The following is a 20395-nucleotide window of genomic DNA, read 5'->3' as shown; positions in this document are numbered from 1 at the left end:
TCCTAAAGTTTTTCCTCGAGTTGTACAAATCACCTGTACTTTGGAAATGCTAGAAATTAGCACAAGTACTTTGGCTGTTACAGCACTTTATCTAAACGTTGTCCACAGTCAGCAACACGCCTTTCACCTCTCCATAACTGGATGCAAGGTAAAATAAATCTCCCCTAATGACAGTAATGTCTGGGGATGTAGTTCTGTTGTGCATGCTCTATACTCGTGACCTCTGAGATGTTAGAAAAAGATCTAAAACCGCCCTTGGTGACAACTTCTACAGGCACAAATTGAACACTACCACCACTGAAATCACGGAAAGTGCCTGAGCTTTAAGTTCACGTGTACCAGATTACACCTTGGATGTAAAACATGACTTTTATTTTTAAACAAAGCGAAAGCATTTTGCCACACAGGCATTTATCAGTGCCTAAAAGATATGGATATGATGACAGTGGAACATTACTATAAAACAGGTAAGTACAGAAGAAAAAGCTACATATTAAAGTCATTTCTGAAAGTTGTTAGATCATCTGATAGGTCTTTCATAAAACAGGAATCTTTTTCTGAAAGATTTTATATGCATTTCTCTGCAGATTATGGTGGCTATTCACACTTTACTTCAATTTTTATAGCCTCCAAGTAATACTACAGAACAGTAAATACAGTTATTATAACCTCTGTAACCGGTAGAGGGATATATTTGAAGAAAAAGGGGTTGTTTCTCCTCCCACACGCACTGAAGTAAATCAGGAGCAATTCTCCTGCAGTCAATGGGAGAGTATCTGTGAAACTGACGCAAAACAAGAAAAAACAAAGCCAGAAACGTACAAGCAAAGCTCTCCTAGCACTACGGGCACAAATTGCATGTCTCCTCTGCCTTTTGGTGAAGCTGAACCATTCATGCACCTATCCCACACTTAGCTCCATCCCGTGAAAGCGAATCTCAACAGGGTCCAGACTCGCACTGAGCACAATGGAGGTACGTACACCAGCTCGAGCAGGCGGAGAGCCTGGCATAAAGCCCCGAGAATGAATGAGGATTGTCAAGTGAAGTAATCATACGCGTTGGATTTAAGCACATTGCCCCTGAAACACTGGGCGTTTCTGAGTGCTGTAACAGAAAACTAGGAAGATTAGAAAAGGATTTAGGGGAAAAAAAATAAAAGCGGTAGATGCAACCCACTATTTTCTTTACAGACACAAGGACCAACACTCGTCCTAGGGAAAGATCATGTGGCAAAACGATGACTCTGAGTCACTAGAAAAGAGAAAATCTTTTAAAATACTCTTGGGACCAGGGACGAACTGTTAAGGGAAGAGCACTATTTTATCATTCAGCTAACGAGCCCGAGGAAGGATGATCACCGCTCGGTGCCGTTTCGCCTTGACAACTCTTTCTCCCCGAAACAAATACGCCAACTTCGGTAAACAAAGAGCAGGAGATGCATTATCCTCCCTCCCGCCTCGGGAATATTTAACGAGAAGAAAAGGGAGCCCGGGAAAGTCGCGGGAGAGGACGGGCGGATTTCGCCCTTCGGGAGAGGAAAAAGGGAGAGGGGCAGAGGATGGCGACGGCGTTCCCGAGCACCCCCACACGGCCTGGGGGGGGGACTCCCCAGGGGAGGCACCACCAAACTTCGGGGGTCGCGGGGCGACGAGCGGGGCCGTCCCCCCTCGCCGTGCCCCGTGGAGCCGTGCCCCGGCGCTCACTCACCAGCTGCAGCGAGCAGAGGAAGATGAGCGTGCAGCGCCCCGTGCAGCAGCCCATGGTGGCAGCCGGCGAGCCGCCGCCGCTCCTCGCTCGTCCCTCCCGCGTCGGTGCGGCCCCGGAGGCGAAGCCTGGGGGGGGGGTCACCGCATCCGGACGGCGCGGCCGCGGCCCCCTCCCCTCCACCTTCCTTCCTTCCTTCTCTCCCTGCTTCTGTGCAAGGGGCGGCGGAGGGCAGCGCGGCCCCGCGGAGGAGCAGCCGGCCGCGGGGGGCTCTGCCCGGTTGCGGGAAAGGGGCAGGGGCCGGGGGTGGGCGTGTGCGGGGCGGGGAGGGAAGGGAAGGGAAGGGAGGAGAGGCGGGCGGTGTGGGGGTGCCGCGGGTGGGCGTGATGGTGGGGACGGGGAGCGGCTGAGGGCGGGCGAGGGGATGAGGGGAGCTGAGGGTGTGAGGACGGGGAGTTTGGCGGCTCCAGGCGGGGACGGGGCAGCTCTGAGCGGGTCGCTTGTTGCGAGCGCCCGGGGAAAGTTCAAGAGACTCCGGCGGCTGAGGCGGGGCCCGGCACGGCCACACGGGCGGGCGCCCGCAGGAAGGGCGAGGCCGAGGCGCCGGCGTCCCGGCCCCTTCCCTCGTCCCGCGGTGCCCGGGGGTGTTGGGGGCTACTTTGGGGCCCCCCTGCCCGCCTCTGCCCCCTGTCTGGGATAGGAGCTGGTGTCCGGGTGGCTTCTTGCCCTCCTCGGTCTCATCCTGAGGCGGCGCCATTGTGCCAGGGGCTGGCGGTGCCCGGCTGAGGGGCTCGGCTCCCTGAGGGCTTCCCTCTTGGAGAGAAAGAAATCTTTTCTGAGAAGGAAAAAGAGAAAGGAATCTTTTCTGGAAAGAAATCCCCTGTGCGAAGAGAGGGGTGAATAAACCACTGCTCTGCGGGGACCTGCCGTGGGCAGCTGAGGGGATTGGGGTCTGTGGAGGTACTGCAGTCCCCACATCTACCTAAACACTGTGGCCACAGACAAGTATTGTTTGTGGGGGGTAAGGTAGATTAAAAATGCCCATGCCGTCTTTTAAAAATGTTTTTACACATGGATGATGTGTTAACTACCCTGTTTTTTTTCTCTCCAATAAAGTATGGCTAAATCAAATGACTTCTTACAGGCATTAAGGCATTTACCAGAAAATGCTTTCCTACAGCCTGTTAGTAGCTGCTGTACCGTGATACACGAGCTTCTGCCAAAGAACGCTGAAGTCTGCCCAGAGAAACAAAAACTGTCTTCTGTAAGGCATTTATACAAGGTATCTGACTGCTATCTCTATGAAATATACAGTATTGTATCCATAAATTATGTATAACTTTTGAGTTATGCGTAGTGGTAGTGACAGTCAAATAATTACAAAATTACCCCAAAGTTCTATTGTGTCATATTACATTTGGAAAGCTGCTTTTTATGCATTTTAAGTAGGAAAGCATTTGTATGGTTTTATATACCAAACTGAAAGAACAAAAGAAAGATAGACAAATAAGAACCAGGTTCTGCTCACCCAGGATATGTATTTGGTTATCTATGTGAAGAGTGTAAAATAAAACCCATGTTGTGCAATATGCGAAACTTGAATAAAATAGCCTGATGGCTTTTAAGATAAAATTCTTTCCAGAGCTAAACTTTAGTAGAGTTACATGTTCTGGGAACATATATTTTGAAGGGTGAATATTTGAAGGTATACAAGTAAATTGAAAAGGTGATAGTTGCCAAAAATATATTGTGCCAGCCCAAACTGGTAACATTTATGGATAATTGAATTTCTATACAGAGGTCTTAGAGTAGGATCTCTCTGGACTTCTTTGAGTAGTTATTATACCAGATGTTTTTAGTTGAACACAATAATACAGAGGCTAACCGTAAGAATTGTGGGGTGGGTAAGGAACCAGGTAAAGGAAGTGACAAGATATGCTGTTGAACGGATTTTACTTGTACTCACCATATTCAGCCCTTGCTTTTGTATGTCAGTAGGATGAAGTCCATAACTCTTCCTCTCTCTCTCCCCAGGGGGAGTACTCTTCTGGGAAGTAGGTACATCTTTACCTTTCCTTTTCACAAGAAAGCAGATAGCTACTACACTAGTACTGGAAGGTGATGTTAACTCATGCCTTTGTTATGACAGAGCTGCCTGAAGACCTGGGTAAGATACGCAAGCCACTCTTCACCAATCTGTTGTTTTAGCAGCCTGGAGAACCATGTGGGTATCACTGTTTTAGAAGCAATCAGTGTTCAAAGTGTCTTCCAGACTATAAGAGAAGAAAATTATAAGAAAATTTCTTTTTAAAAAGAGAGAGAGAGATAGAGAAAGCCAATAGGGGTTATTTTTGTGTAGACAGTCTAACTTGCCCATCTTCACAATTTCCAATCTCTGTGTGTTACTGAACATGAATTCCAGAGCTGATAACTTTCAGAGCATGTAAAAGTAAGTCTCAGAAATGAAATCTAAAGAGCAGGGGAAAAAAAAAAACCTTCTCCAAACCACCTGCATCCTTGCCTAACCTTGTAAAAGATGGAAATTCCCATCTTCGCTGAGAGAGATTTCACAGAGCTCTACTAATCTCTAATGTGCTGTTTGCCTGCTCTTGTTCCTGAAGAATTTTGCAATCTCTGTCACCTAGCTATCCAAAACTGATCCTGAGATAAAAAGGTCAGTTTTCTAAAGCAGATTTTTCCTGAGTATAAGCTTCCACGAACAAAAAACTGTTATCTGGTCAGGGAAGCGTTAATAATGTTAATTAACAAGCAAATGCTGTAGAACACAACTTCCACATGAGCACAAGTATCTAAGCTGTATATTGCCGTATAGCTGAAAGCACTAGGCATAAACAGGAGAACGTGGGTCAAAAGGAGCTTAAAAATGAAGTATGATTACAGGAAGGCATAGGATTCTAAAAACTTATAAGAGAACACAATATAAAAGTAATATATACAAAGCAAAGAGGAAGGACTGTATTTTGTAGAATTGTCTACCCATGAAGTCAGTAGAGAAGCTGATAGTCAAACTGTAGAAACTCATTTCCAGCTTCATAATTAGAGAGCCCTAATATAGCACTGTGCATGCCAAGTAGGTTAAAAAAATGGTGTAAGCACTAAAAAGTCCTGTGGACTAGCTTAATGCCTAACAAGATATGCTGTATGGATGCAAATTTACTTTGCTTGAAAAGAAAACTTGTAGTCAAAAGCTTTATGATACGTTTATGTAGATATAGCCATACCCTGATAGAACTGTATGATTCCTTATGCTAAAACTGTAATTGTAGGCCTTCAGAGCCTTGGCTTTTAATCTCACCGTATTCAAAGCAGAAAAACAAAGTTGTTCACTTTTATAGAAAATAGCCTCACAAATATCTCTAAGAGATATTACAACTTTAGTAGAGACTTTTGTTTCCTCTACGTTTATTCCTTGATGGGTTACATCCTTCAGAATCAAATATCCAGAAATTTTTATCTTTTAAGAAGTAAATCCATTAGTAAAAGACCTCATATCGAGAGGACAAAATAAAATTCATAACATTTGACTGTCCTTTTAACTCTTTAATGATGTATACCACTCATCTAATAAGCTGTTTAATCATCTGCCTGTGCTAGAGTTTTCCTCAACTTGCATCAAATTGGTCTGATCCTTGATGTAGACTTTAGAAGATGAATTTTGTTGTCTATGTTGGTAGGACAATAGTAACAATTGGACAACAGAACAAACACTTCCCTTATAGCCTGACTTTGCCATCTTTGATGGTGAATATTATTCAGAGGAAATTCCTGACAAAAATGAATGAGATTTTCAGAGGCCAACCCTCATCCTGGAAAGATTAATGTAGTTACTTAATTTCAAACACAGAGTCGCCCTACATACTGTGCAGAGGCTAGGTAAGTACATTAGTACTTAGTAATTTAGTAAGTACTTAGGTAGGTACATTACTTAGTAAGTCTGCAGCCTCAGAGTTAAGAATAGATTCCCATGGCCTCAGATTTCACCTTTAATTTTGGCTTATAATGCAGAAAGACTGGAAATTAGAAGCTTTGTAATTAGTTTTTAAGCTTTTCCAGAATGACGAAGGATACAGGGAGCAAAATACACCTCCATACAGCTATCAACAGGTCATACTTTCGGCAGGCATACATAGTAATAGTTAGAGAAACATTCCCCTGCGTATTCCCCAAGCAGTCTTGAAATACCTCAAGCAAACTAGAAAACCCTTGAAATTTAATATACCTTTAAAGACAAATGAGTGTTTCAAGATATTATCAGTGTTTTTAGTAAATCCTATTTTCAATTTTATCCTTCTGAAGACAGATATACAGTCTAATTTTTCATTTCAATGTTAACACCTGCTGCTAGGAAACTGTATTCTTCGTTAAAGCATAAGCACTTTATGGAATGGAAATCTGTGTTCATTGTGAATGATTGTTATTATCATTCCAACAATAATGTTTGAAATGATCAGGCCCGGTGAGGGGAAGCAGGGTCAGGCATAGCCTTGGGATGCTGAGGAGCTGGAGGCAAGGCCTGCTGCAGCATCACTGGGGCAGAGGCTGGCAGTCCCAGGGGGCTGCCATGAGGTCCTGGGGCCTGGGCAGGGTTGAGGGAGTCTCAGGGGTGCACAGGGATAGGCAGGGCTGGCAGTGCCTCTTGGCCATTACGGTGTGAAAGCAATTTTGAAAACAGTGCTTTAAGTACACAGGCTGACTCCCTTTAACTTATTCAGCTTTTACAGCAGTAACTGTCCAGTTAAGCTTTGGTTTTGTTTTTTCTCCTTGTTTTTTTTTTTTTTTTTGGTTGGTTGGTTAGTTGGTTTGGTTGTGTGTGTATGTGTAATGCGTGCTATGACCATGTCACTATAACCAGGAACAGCCAGACTAAAATAAAGTTGAAGCAACTGTCGCTCATATTAACTACGGGAACAAAAAGCTGGTGAGTAATAAAGCATTTTTGTTGTTGTTTGCAGGTCAATAAATGATTCATTTTGAACCATTCAGTGTAAATAAACATTGCAACAGTCCTCAGTTTTGGCATGGAAAACTTGAGTGGAGGTACAGTAACAAAGCTTACTGTAAAAACACACAACCATTGAAAGATGGCTATTTACACAAAGGATAAAGGATATTTACACAATAAATGAAGTTTTTTCTACCCTCAGAGTGTTTTCTTGGTTACAAAAAGGTAAGTTTGGGTGAAGCATTTCCTTAGATGGTTGCAGAATATACACTTAGAATATTTTTACTGATGTTTCCCCAACAAAAATAAACAGAAACTTCTAATGTAACAGAGAATGTGCATTTTTTCCCCTCTGAAACCATGAGCAGCTAATCAGGTGTCCAGCTGCAGATTGTGACAACAAACATTTTCAATTATCAGTATATTCATCATTGTTTAAAAGTCTTCCAGCTTTTTCATTGTGTACATGTTGTGTGAAAAATTACACATTTTTTCCTTCAAAATGCAAAGCTGAATTTATATAATCTGAAATGGAGTCCAGAATGGGTTGCTTTCCTTTGCTTGCTGAGGCTCTTGCATTAGGTTTTTAAAAGATGGCACTGTTACCTGCTGTTATTCACAAGCAAAGGGTTTCAGATGCCTAGGGTAGTCTGAAATATGTCTGTGACACTGCACTCGTGCTCTGCTTGGCTTTTGTGACCTGGTGAATGAGATTTTGGATCTGGGCATCAGTGATAAGACCTCGCAGGTCACAGCGCAGGTCTTGCCACAGTGGAAAATATGGGCAGTATTGCCTCTTCTCAATACATTCTGAACTCCCACTGAAATCAATGGGAGTTTGGGCAAGCAGTGAACACATTACTGAGGCCTGAATAGGACTTGTAGGCTGAGATGACAGGTTGTTCCACGTGATTGTTTTACAGTTTCTGTTGTCAGCTTTAGTAGAGGCAATATTTTTCTCTGAGTAATTCACACTCGTTTTCTGGCTATTTTCAGACATTAAATATCAGCTTTTCATAGGAAAGGCAAAACTGACTTGTCTGCTTGATGCCACATAACAAAATTGACCTAAATTACAGTTATTATATTTGTAGTTTAAAACACATTCTTTTGTTATGTCTACGAAGCTGAAATATTTTAACTCAAGTTTTCTTTTTCCACAGTGTGAAAGGTTGCCTTTTGGAGAAAGCCTGTGAACAGCATCCATTCAGGCCATGAATTTTGGTTCAGGGACTGTAAACTGAATTTTTAACCCTCTGGAGCCAGTTGTATCCCTTAAAAGAATGCCTAAGGATCTAGGTCTACATCTAATGCAAACTACACTAACTCTGTTAATTTCAGGTGAAATGCAGTGATATACACAAATGATTATGTAAAGCTGCTTTACCATTACACAAACCATGCTCATGGTAAACACCTGATGTCTTTTTCTGCAAAGCCATCATACAAGATTCTGGGAGCAATGAACTCCTGCTTATATAACTTAATTGGTGTTTTCTTTTTTTTTTTTATAGAAGTATTTTTTGCCATGTTAATTTTTTCCTTTCAGTATGCTTATAATATAAACAATAACATTCCAGGAAGCAATTGTCTCTCCTTTCAATTTCTCCTCAAAGAGAGCAAATTTCTGCTTGCTAAATCAACCTGGTTTACTAATTAACATCTGGATCTTATGTGTACGCTATGCACACACACAATAATTCCACAATTATATTATATTAGCTATTTAAGGGCTCATCTAATTTTACTCTATACATAATCCTTGAAAATGAGATTTGCATAAAGTAATTTAAAATAGACAGGGCAAACTAGAAGTATATAATTATGTGTCTCTCTGAAATAAATACATTTTCAGTTTTCAATTTCCATAACTGAGTTCATTGGAACATAATTTAGACTATGAATATCTGAATTAATAACAAAATGACAGTATTCTACTGTTCTGTATGTACTTGCATGGAATTTACAGACAGGGTCTCCTTTGTTATACTTACTGGATTACCTGTGGGGAGAGTAAACCTTGATAACATTGAAATGATCTTTCTCCAGGAGCTGCAGGAGAGGAGGAGGGTGAGAAGCACTCTCCATTGAAGGCGATTAAACAACTAACTTAAAAGACATTCTTGTCAAGATCTCTACCACTTACAATGTGGGAAACAGGCTCCTTGGTTCTCTAAATTTGATGCTTGTAATAACCTGAAGTCTACAACATAAATATTGTCCAAACATTGAAAGTGAACCTCTTTTTTGGACTCACCATTAGTCTGAGAGCAGCAGGAGTTCAGAATTTATGACTACATGCTAATGATTCACACATAGTGAGGTAAATACACTTACTCTTTGTTTATCAGTTTCCTTCATGTTGTAGATATATTTCTGTAACCTAGCAATTCTTCTATAGACTTAGGATTGCCAGTGGGTGAGCATGCTGTTCAGTGTCCATACATACTGGCAACACATATTAATTACCAAGTGTAAGGATTTTATCATGTTTGCTAATGTTGGATAAGCCCAACTCCAGGAGGCTAGTGACTACACTGGAAATTTTGTTTACGTGAATAAAAATAATTTGAATCTTCTCCACAATAAAGTAGAGCTGTTAAATGCGTAAGAATAATAATAATAGATCGGTTGAATGCAAGCTGAATGAGTTCCAGAATCTGACAGCACACACTCTGACTGTTAAACATAATCATCTGTACTATGTACTGATCAAGAAGGCAGTACTGATGAATTTTCAGCTTGGGTGAACAGTACTGTCTGAGAAGTTGGGTAACTAGTTACTTTAATACTAATAACAGTCACACTTTTTTGCATTTGTTTGACATTCATGAAAGTTACAAGGCTGTGCTTAAAGTTAAGTATGTTGCTGGAAATATTCACTACCACATTAAGCTCTTTACTTGCTTTAAGGAGACTCTTAAAGAAAAAGAAAAAAATTATATCTCAGTCCCAGCATTCAGTGAGGAATGTATCAGACGGTATTTTGATGATGCCTTTATGCTGGGAATTAGGAGGACTCCAGCCAACAAAGGAATGAGATTCTAGAGCACCTTTCCCAAAGAGCTATTGGGAAAAGACCATTAAGTCAATTAGTTTTGAAATGCAGTTGACAAATTAATGAAGGCAAGTGGATGATGCATAGCCACGTGCAGTACCAGGACTCTATGGGGTACCAGGAAGTCCCGTTGAGTTATAGAAAGCCATCAAAAATTCTAACATTAAGGCAGTATCACAAGGGAAGGGAAGGAGATGTGTCAGAGGCAGAAATCCATTGTGTCACCAGGGATAATTTTACACAGACTGCAGACAGCAGAGCTGCCGCTAGGCATCCTGTCCTAAGTTAGGCAGTCCTCCAGGATGCTCACAAGAAAATGAAATCAACTTTAGGAAACTTACTTGAATGTTCCTGTGAACGAATAAGAAATAATGGCTGACTCATACTTGAGAAAAATGGCCAGAGCAAGCAATTCAGGAGCAGTGCATAAACTCCAGTACAGCTACATAAAGAACTCACTGAATAACACCGAATAATAGGCCAGCACATAAAAATCAGACTGTTTGCAGATAAATTTGAATAGGGAAAAAGGAAAAAAAAAAAAAGCATGCTAAATTCCCTGAATAAATGTTTTACTGCAAATAATTTTCCCACCTCTAATGAAGAGAGTTTGCTCTAGCAGCAGACAGAATAGGGCTGTGATGATGGATGATATCTTGGTCATTTAAAGCTGTAAGGGCATTCTCTTCAATAGCTGATTTTCACCCAACGCCAAAATGAAAATTGTCATTTTCTCTAAGTCATTTAAGATTACACGAAATGTACATTGCAAACAGAAGCTGGGTCATGCAGGGAAGACAGGAGCAAGCCATCAGCTAAGGGGGCCTCCTTCTGAGTCCTGGGCAGCACAGGAGGGAGTGGTGCAAGCCTCCCCCATCCCTGCCCCCATCACTGCTGCAGCTGCAGCTCTGCCTAAGCCCTTAAGTGTAATTCCAATTTGACAGCTTGCATGGGTGTGAATACATTTAAGTAAAAAAGAAACCCTGCCAACCTCAGATGAATTAAACAACTGTGGCACACACTAGGCCAGACTCTCTAATGCACTGCACCAAATTCGCAGTGCTGGAGCTGTTAACTGGAGTCCCAGTTCATTTTTAATACCATAGTTAACAAAGCTATATCCAGATGCAGTGACTGCTATAGATGTCAAAATATTTAAGTGCTTTTGTCTGTGATTGCTCTTTGCAATAGATTTTCATATAATGTTTTAAAATCGCTAATATGAAATGAGGGCCATGTTTTCAATTGCATTTCTAGTGTCAGATTCTGCTGTTTAAGAACGTTTTCTGATATGTATTGGTATATTTATATAAAACTTCAAGGCAGAGACCGTGTTCTTCTAACTAATCCCTGTTTGGCTCAATTAATATCTCAGGGTTTCCATGGTAAACATAAAACCTAACCTTCAGAAAAGTTCTTGTGCTGTTTTAAATGACTCGCGATTCTGCTTTTTTACCCATTTGCCTATTTAAGGGAAAAAAAGGGGTTAAAACTTGGGAATAAATAACAATTTGTATAATGTTTCTGCCAAAGCCAATGGAACCAGAAGTATCTGTGTCTGTCACTTGTTTGCTGAATCAAATATTTCAGAAGAAATGTAACAGGTTTATATTTTCAAATGTCACTATTCAATAGAAAATGTCATCTTTTCAGCAGGAACATGGAACTTAACAATATCATAATGAAACTGCAGTGAACTTCTGGATATGAATGTGACCTACCTGTGGTTCATTCTTCATTCCTCTGAAGGGTTTTGTTAGCCCCAAGGAACAGAAAGGTAATGTGAGCCAGGCTGGGGACACACAATGACTCATCACAGGCAGCTCCGCTGTTCTTTTGCTGAGGGAACCCTTGCGGTTCAAATGGTATAGTAAATACTGAGATCCGAAATAAGTGTATGATTTAAGATGAAATGTTTCTCTTATGTAAACACGTTGCCAGGTTTGATCAGCTTTTTTTTTTTTTTTTTCGTAGCAGAAAAGGTATCATTAAGAAGGTGGTAAGATAGGAGCAGCTGTGTTAAAAAAAAAAAAAAATCTTTTAATTCAACAAGTTCTGCTGCATTTGGTGAGGTGCTCTGCTCGTTAGTCTTTCTTTTGGATGGGGCTTTGAAGCAAAGTACCTAAAGTCTGGATGGTAGAATTGTGCAACTGTTTTTCATGTCTGTACATCCACCTGCTCCCTGATGCCAGTAATACCATTCTTTTGATCAGGTGCATCTCTTGGAGCCAAGAAAAGGGAGCAGTCCTTGCATGTTGTGAGTATGCACTTGCAAGGAAACCAGTAACATTGCATATACAAAAATTGTTCTGTACATATGTAAAAAAAGCTTACACTGTGTTTATTCCTTTGAAAAGAAAATTCCATGAAAAGTGTGTTTTCTTTGTTAGGTATTATCAAGAAACACATTTCCGTTGTTCAACATTGATATAAACTTCATACTCCAGCTTAAGCTTTAGATGACAATGGCTACTTTTTAATGAACACTTTTAAATAAAAGACCTCAATTGAGGTTCGGGAGATAAGGACCACTAAGAACAGAATAATAGCATCATTTTAAGGGCATTTGAGAACATTGTCACATTTATACCACATCTTTATGAAAAGTGTAAGCCAAGAATAGCAGTCTTACCCTTTGTCTGCCTCTAAATACAAACTGCTGCCTTCCCAGTTGCTCCCTTCATTTGGCTGACAAAGGCACTCTCATAGCCGAACAACAGACCAATTTGAATTAATTTGGATTAAAATTAATCATTGCTATTTTTTTCTCTTGAGTTAAGTTTGAAATGAACCCATTCCCCCATTTAGTTCATTGCTTGGCAATGCAGACACTTAAGCTGGCAGCATGTGGGGAGCAAGATCCCAAGAGCAAGCATTTGGGAACAGGGAAAGGGCATGTCTGTTCTTTCTGGCAGCAGCACTATACGCTGCTTGCAGAATTGCAATGTTTAAACATCCCATGCAAACTCTGTTAGCTTATTTCTGCTTATGCTAACACAACCAAAGCAGATCAAGCTACCCCGAGTCGGAGGCTCAGACAAGGCAATCACAAACCGCACTGTTACAGTGACTGGAGAGTTCAGTAGTAGTGAGGTCTCAAGTAGTAAATTGGCAGTTTAAAAGCCAATCGTGGTGCAATCAGTAGTGCAGCTTTTGTGAAGAGGTGTGGAGACCAAGTCCCGATTTGTGCTGCAGCTGGTTAGCGCTGCGTGGCTGACACAAAGCAGCTCTAAAGCTGGGGCATCCAATTAATGCAGAGAACCCGCATAGTGTGTCTTATGCCACTGCTCTCCTGGCAGCTGGTATTTGTCTCCTGCAGTCAGATCATGCCTATCTGTGACTGTCTTAACTGTCCCAGGGGCCCTTATTTGTTGGTACAATCCCGAGTCAGTATATCTCATTTAAAATTGCCATAAGAACAGAGTTAGAGGGCGCGCACGCATCTCCAGGCTGCTCCTCTGAGCGGGCTCTGCAGTTTGGCTGCTTGATATTTCTTTTTTCACAAATATGCCCACTAACAAAGGAAACTAAGATAAATACTTTTCAGTGAAAGAAAATGATCCTCTTTATTGTTTACTTGTACTGGAGCACTTGCTAAGTGATACCTTAAAACATGTATCTGATGGAAATGAGAAATGGTTTATGATTTGGAACATACAAAGCACTTGATAGCTATCTGAGCATGTCACAGTGCACGAAAACTTCACTTCCTAGGGCTCTCTGGGCAGGACAAGCCACATAGCTTGTTACAGAGGCATTTAAAGCACACAATTATGCTGTTGTCCATGAACATACAATACCTATCACATGATAAAAAAGTCACCCCAGTTATGTGAGAGATGCTTTTTCAGTCAAGAGGATGGGAACTGCGTGATTGGCATTCCTCATGTGATCACTCATGGGATGAGATGTGCATTCACCTCAGACAGCGCCCTGGTGGGAAGCCCATCATATTGATGAGTGCAACACTGCTGTGGTGACATGAGGGAAGGGTCACAGGGCTGCAAGAGGCTGCAGCCTCTGGGATTCACTGGTGGACTCCCAGGACGGTGCACTGACCTGCAGCCTGCTCACACCAATGGGTTTTCAGGAAAGGGAGGAGGCTAGAGGCTGGGAAACTGTTCTCACTGCTTCTGCAGCTGTGGGTGGCCAGCCCCAGGGAATAGTAAGAATTTATAATACAGAATGCCTTTATTGCTTTAATTACCCTTGCATTCATTTAGGTCCCTGATGTTGAGAGAAGGATATTTCTTGCACCTGGCAGCAACTAAACGCTCTGACCTGGAGATCACGAGGATGCAGCATGTCACCAATCTGAAGAGCTGAGCAGCAGTCTTTACACTTGAAAATCATATTATTGAACTCACATTCTGTCAAAAGGGTTTACAAGAGGTGTGTTCTATATTTTGCTCATACTGCTGGTGATGCTGAGTTCATGAAATACACAGAAAGTTCAAGGTGCTCTTGCAGAAATCAACATGCTGCAGGGAACAATGAAACTGAAAAACTCCTCTTTATCCCCTCTTCCAGGCTTAGAACCAACTTCTATACTAAAAAAGAAGAAATGTGCAGTTCTCTTTGCTCATACAAATTTTGATCATATCTGTGCACACAAGAAGACTTGGAAAATATTCCAAACTTTTAACTCTTAATTTCCTGAAATCTGTATTTGCAGAAAAACAAACAAACAAACAAACAAACCATTTTTTAAGGCTATGGACCCATATTTCTCCAGAAATTCTTTATATTTAAAATTTACCAGTGGCTTTATGTAGTATTCTTTTTACATGTTTCTATTCCTTCAGCTTTCCTACTCATCTGTCAGAAACAATTAAATCACCGGATTTTTCATTGTTTGAAATAACTGGTTGCATTACCATCTGGAAACAATACATTTTAAGTGCGTAATCACGGGTGTTTGAAATCCCAGGAACCCAACTTTATATGCACAGGACTAGGAGGCAGCATGCTCAAAAATGTATTGTCAGCTGCGTGATGTACAGCTAGGAGGAAAGGAAGAATGATTCCCAGCCTCTTCTCTACTGTCTTCTCTCCGCAGGCCTCGGAGAGCTAAGGTCAGGTTTGCCTGCAGAGCAAATGAGAACATTTTAGATTGCTCTTATTTGTGTCGAGTTTTAATGATTGCAGCGGGCCAAGGGACACCAGCTGAGCTGTGGCCTGTCAACTCCTCATCCTTCTTAGAGTTCAATTCCAGTATGAGGCTGGACAATCAACTTTGTGATCGTTTCCAGGAAGCGTAAAGAAACGAAGCACATTACCTGGTAGGACTGCTGAGGATAGCCGTTCACTGCATATAAGCTCACAGTGGAAAATGCTTTGAGACTCTGAAACAGAAGCTGAATTTCTACAAAATCACAACTCAAAGATATAACAGTCAACTGGTCCTTATTTATACACAAGGGGAGAGGGAAAATTCACAGCCTTAGGCGCTTCTCAAGATAGCAGCTGTCTCCATGCCATCTAACTGCCAAAGCTTTTCACCTGACTGATCTGATAGCACGGTGGACTGCTGTTCAAACTAATAACCAACTCTTTGAGAACCCTCTCCTAGCAGGCAGCGTGCTGTGTTTGTGGTCTCTGTAGGAGACTGTAGTCAGGTAAGAAGCATGGGAAGAAAAGAACCCCAGGAAGTGGATTGGATACTCTACAAAGTGGTTGATGGCAAAATTTTAAAAAGAAAAAAGAAAAAAAGGGGTTGTTCATTCTGCAAACCAGACGTCTGCAGCCACAGTGGACCGAGCCCTCAGCTGGATGTGCAGCCTGACCTGACCGTACAGCCAGTCCCCCATTTAAGAAGTATCAGGAAGAGAAAGTTGTCATTTGTTGTGTGCATTACAGTTGTGTGTTACAAAGCTCCCAGGCAGTTTCAACACACGGTGTGCTAGGTAGTGACCATACATATATCTAAAAACACTTTTTGCCTCAAACTTTTTTTCTGTCTTACAAGCATGCTAAAATACTGATAAATATCAGCACCCTTAGCAAGCTTACCTCTTAAAGGGTTGCACTTTTCTGGAGGTATCATAGAAGAAAAGACTCTTAGGGTGGATCTAATTGAGAATAACAAAATGGCCTAATGGGTTTTAGCCAGAGAAGGTTTCTGCCACTTCTTCACACAGACAAGAAGCAGTGAATAAAGGAGGAAAAAGGTATTTTGTCAATTGGTAACCACTGAAACTCCACATGCACAAATGTCCCTGCGTGGCCAGAATATACATTTCAGAGATTCCAAATCCTCTTTTTCTGTGTTTGGAGCTTTGCAAACCCCATTTAAGCTTTTGGAGTCCCTCTCCTATGTGGTTGAGAGTTGACATACTAGCCTTTCTACTCCTAGATATGAAAAGGAATAAATCAGACCTTCATAGGTGCATCCTACTATCAGATTTTTTAACAGATTCAGTACTAATTGGCTGACGAGAAAAGCTCAAACCTCTGACCTGCATACCAGTAAATACCTGCTTGATTAAAAGTGCTTTTCCATAATCAACAAGTTAAAATCCACATGACCAAGTTTACATCTGTGAAATTTATTTCTCCATTGCCAAATCAGTGTGTTTCAGGACAATAAGTCATGTCTCTTCTGTGCATTTTTTGTAATGCAGATATCATTTTTATTTGAATGACAGTATGAAATGCACTTGCAAAAATCAATACATCAAATTTCCTAAAACCCACAAGTGGAATAGCACTTCGCACAGGTAACCCCCCCACACCTAAGTTCTGCACTACCAGCAGCCATGTACAGACGTGTAAAACTTGACAGAGGGAGGACAGCTTACTGAAGAATAGCATAAGTGACAAGAAGACCTTGACATAGCTAATGGAAAGGCACTAAAATATAGCATCAAAAAAAAGACAATGTAGTTCAAACCATCTTACAATAAGAAATTCCTGTTCCAACTGAAAAGAGCACAGCACAGTCCCAAGCATCTCATGGAAGGACTAACTGGTTGTATGCTCCTGTGCATTGAGGAGGAGCATTTCCAACTCCTCAAGACTCAGCATGTTGTGTCGTATGAAAACTGGTGCCCTGCACTGCACAAAGCCTAGTGAAAATGCTGCTAAAAGTTGTATACAATTCCAGATGTTTTAAAACATTTTTAAATATATGTCGTACATTTTCTTAAATAAAGAAACTTCAAAGAAAATGAGGCGTTTCTGATGTAGGAGAGATGGTCAAACTGAATGAATGTGTTTCCTTTCCTCTTTTGAATAAAATAAATGGCATTTATTGGCTTGTGATATACTGACTGAGACACACACAGGAAAGAATGTGATTAAATAGCTTTTCATTTGGTGCATTGTTTGTGTATTCAGCCCTGATGATAATGTTCCCAAAGACAATCAATCATTGATTTTAATTTACTTTATTGTGTTAAAGAAAAGAGTGAATTAAATGTAGAATTTGTTTAGCCTTTCTTTTGCATTCTGTAGTAATCCAGATGGAGCGTATACATTTTCTATTTAGTGGCACTAGCATGATTAAGAAATAAGACTTAATGAGCAGTGCATTTTTAGGGCTCATTAGTAAAAGCTGTAGATAGAAAAGATCTATCGGTCACCAAGTTTCTCTCTTCGCTGTGTTTGAGGGTTTACTATATAGTCAATAATGATGCATTATTATTCATTTATATAGAATTGCTTGTGCGAGAGGAACCTTAACTGAGGGGCTTTACTGACTTTAAACTCAGTGAGATCTTTCTATCCCTAACTGGCTTACAGTCTAAGTCCCTGTGCATGACACAGACTGGGTCTGCTGCAGATGGATGAAGAGAGATGACGGTCGAGGGAACCAAAGCAGGAATAATTCAGGGAAAAAGTAGGTTTGACAGAAGGAAGAAATACACTTGAAGGAGGAAAAAACATAATGCTGCAACAAGAAATAGGAGACTGGCTTAAAAACAAAGCAATATACAACAGAAGGCACACAGAGAAGAGCAAAGGGTCTGGGGAAGGAATCGTAGTGACTCAGCTGGGTTATTAATTTGTTGCAATGCAAGGATGATAAATTACACCCAGCTTTAGACTTGAATGTTGCATAGCTAGAAACAGACAACTGCAGTTGTGGTACAGGTAGAGGCATTTCCCAGGACTGCATTTTGGAAAAAACAAACAAACAAAAAAAAAAATCTAATAGGTGTTTTATGTCTCTTAAAAATAGTTCTCAATACACTAGATAAAGGGGGATATTCCAGAAACCCCCCATATATAACTTCATTTCAAAGGGCAATAAATAATCTCTGTGGCTACCCCATCTCTCTTCTCTCCTTAAGGCAAAAAAGTCACAGCCAGAAACATCGTGCAGTAGCATAATAATATATAGTGAAGGGCAATGCAAAACAGACAAGCAGCAGCAAGGAAAGGCTGTAAATTGCACCTAGGCTGCAACATGTTTTTGTTTTTAATGATTAAATGAATTCACGTTACCTGTTTTATGTATCTCCACCTTTACCCCGTAGCATACACACTGTCAAGCTCTTAAAGTGTCCATCACTTTGGTCCTTTTAAACTTGGTGTTATCCTGTTTTATAGAGACAGTCTTGAATAATGTTGATGGATAACAATGATAGTATCACTTTTTATAGCAATGAAAATGGAGCATTCAAATTAGAAAGGCAATTTTTATATCCCATATAGTTTTGCATTTACCTACAAGTACTCTTTGCTTGATGTATTTCAATGAACTTGATCCTACTGCCTCCTCTTAAATATAAATAAACCTACTTCGTTCTACAGTTGCTATTTTTTATAGTGCTTCCCTGTGGCACATTTACCAGGGGTATCAGCATTAAGAATGGTTTGCCTCTGGCAACTGCACCTGGAAACAAGGCTGCCTGCAAGCCTGGAGCCACAGGACTGCAGTGCTGAGGGTGCATATCGGTGACTGCACGACTCTAAAAGGGTGTCTAAAATGACTTCCCATGTCAGTCGTGTATGCTAAAACTGCAAGTTTAAAAGCTGCATGAAATTATTTTCCTATTCAGGAAGAAGACAGGTAGCTGCTTCACAGACAGACTTGAACTTCCACCAGAAATTCATGCCTGGAGTTACATTTTTAGTCAAAAACCCATAGAACTTCGGCCACACTGCAAAGTCTGCTATCAGCAGAAGTTGATAAATCAGCCAGTTTGGATTTATAACAGGAGCAGAACTACACAGGGTCACACTCCTGTCTCTTGTGGAGCCCAGGGCACCCTTAGGGGACCCCAAATTGGTGACACGTCAGCATGTATGGCCAGGCGAGGGACGCTGCCTGCGGCACAAGCTCTGCAGCTCCCCTGCCACTTCTGCTGGGAAGAGGCAGGCACACCTTCTGCCTTGGTGGGTGCATCCCTTCCTAAAGGTTTCTTTTAATGGATCCACATTACAGCATCCTAATCCATTGCAGATTGCATGGGGAGCCAGTAAAAAAAAAAATAAATTAAATAAATAAATAAATAAATAAAAGTAATAACTAAAAAAAAAAAAAAAGCAATTCCTAAACATGTGGGAAGGAGACGGAAATACAGCCAGCAGGTCTTCAAGCCTAGAAATGCTGGGCATGGGCATGGCAGGGGACAGGTCATGGTACGCGCTAGCAGTTGTTACACCCTGTCTCCTGAAATCACTAAACCCCAAATTAATAAACTTTCCGTAGTTTACTATGGTAATAACAAGGGGACCCATTCCCATATCAGAGGTCTATGATGCTAGCTGATACACAAGCACATTTAGTTCAAAGTTGTGAAGACTTGTGTGGGCAAACAAGGGGGAATATCTTCACTTACAGCTCTTCAGATTTGCCAAGCCCTGTTCAGATAGAAACTGAGGCAGCGTGAGGGAGTAAACAATATTTCCTGGAAAAAATGAGTAGCGTCTCTAATAAAGAATACCAACATGAAATAGGAAAACAAGCCTGTATTCATTAAATTAATGCAGTGATCTAAATCCCATGAATTTAAATGTTCAAAACACTTTTGTATGAACCCTGGAAAATCTTGTTTATATAGATCATTAACAGATTAACAATTTTAATCCTTGCTTAATTAGATTCTTAACTTCTCCCCACTGCAAACCATTTTTAGTCTCAGGAAAATGATTTTCTATACAGCATTCTCAATTCCTCTTTTTTTTTTTTCTTCTTTTCTTTTAGTAGTTTTCAACAGCTTTCTTAAAAGCTTGTTATTTACTTATTCAATTCCCTTTCCGCTTTGCACATGATGCATCTTGAGTAATGGTTCACTGTTTTCTCTTGGGCAGGTAACAAAATCCTTCCATAGATTATGGGAGCAATGAAAATCATGACGAGCTGCAGTAACTGTGTGATAGCTATTGTCCCGTGTTTGATGGCAGAATTTCAGTACATATTGGCTCTGAAGCTGGCAGCTGACGGGAAAATTCTTCCCATTTAGGTACACATACCAGTATTTAACTAGCAAAAAAAAAATAAATCTGTTGATAGGATCTGTTCTCAAATAGCAAGGAGAAACATTTTGCATTTCTATACCCTCATACCTGTCAGGAAAAAAAAAAAAAAAAAAGGGTGAGAGGGGGGAAGTGCAGAGAAAAAATCAAATCAGGCTCTACATTGGGGCACAATAATGTTGTGGGAATGTAGAAGACTTCATGAGACCAGAAAAAGGTGTTTTGTTTGTTGCTGGTAGAAGCA

The 20395-nt window shown here is 40.9% G+C and overlaps 1 protein-coding gene and 1 long non-coding RNA gene across 7 annotated transcripts in view; one reads left to right on the top strand and one right to left on the bottom strand.

Moving 5' to 3' along the window:
- NKAIN3 (sodium/potassium transporting ATPase interacting 3) overlaps positions 1-2001 on the bottom strand; it is a 374213-nt gene extending 372212 nt beyond the window's left edge. For all 3 annotated transcript variants that reach the window (XM_035553117.2, XM_035553118.1, XM_050708813.1), the window contains exon 1: positions 1709-2001. In XM_035553117.2, the coding sequence (XP_035409010.1) occupies positions 1709-1762 (54 nt within the window). In that variant the 5' untranslated portion in view covers positions 1763-2001. The remainder of the gene's footprint in view (positions 1-1708) is intronic.
- On the top strand, positions 1235-17083 carry LOC118251208 (uncharacterized). Of its 4 annotated transcripts, XR_004779707.2 has the most exons (9): positions 1235-1418; positions 2850-2987; positions 3740-3872; positions 6679-6893; positions 7832-8009; positions 8718-8991; positions 11380-11503; positions 11940-11983; positions 13950-17083. It is a non-coding gene; the product is annotated as an uncharacterized LOC118251208 (long non-coding RNA). The 4 variants fall into 4 exon arrangements; XR_007707824.1 differs by having other exon boundaries at positions 2886-2987; positions 7832-8991; XR_004779709.2 differs by lacking the exon at positions 11940-11983.
- The last annotated feature ends 3312 nt before the right edge of the window (positions 17084-20395 follow it).

Source organism: Cygnus atratus, chromosome 2, assembly GCF_013377495.2.
Source record: "Cygnus atratus isolate AKBS03 ecotype Queensland, Australia chromosome 2, CAtr_DNAZoo_HiC_assembly, whole genome shotgun sequence".
NCBI lineage: Eukaryota > Metazoa > Chordata > Aves > Anseriformes > Anatidae > Cygnus > Cygnus atratus.
This window is presented reverse-complemented; position numbering and strand designations above follow the sequence as displayed.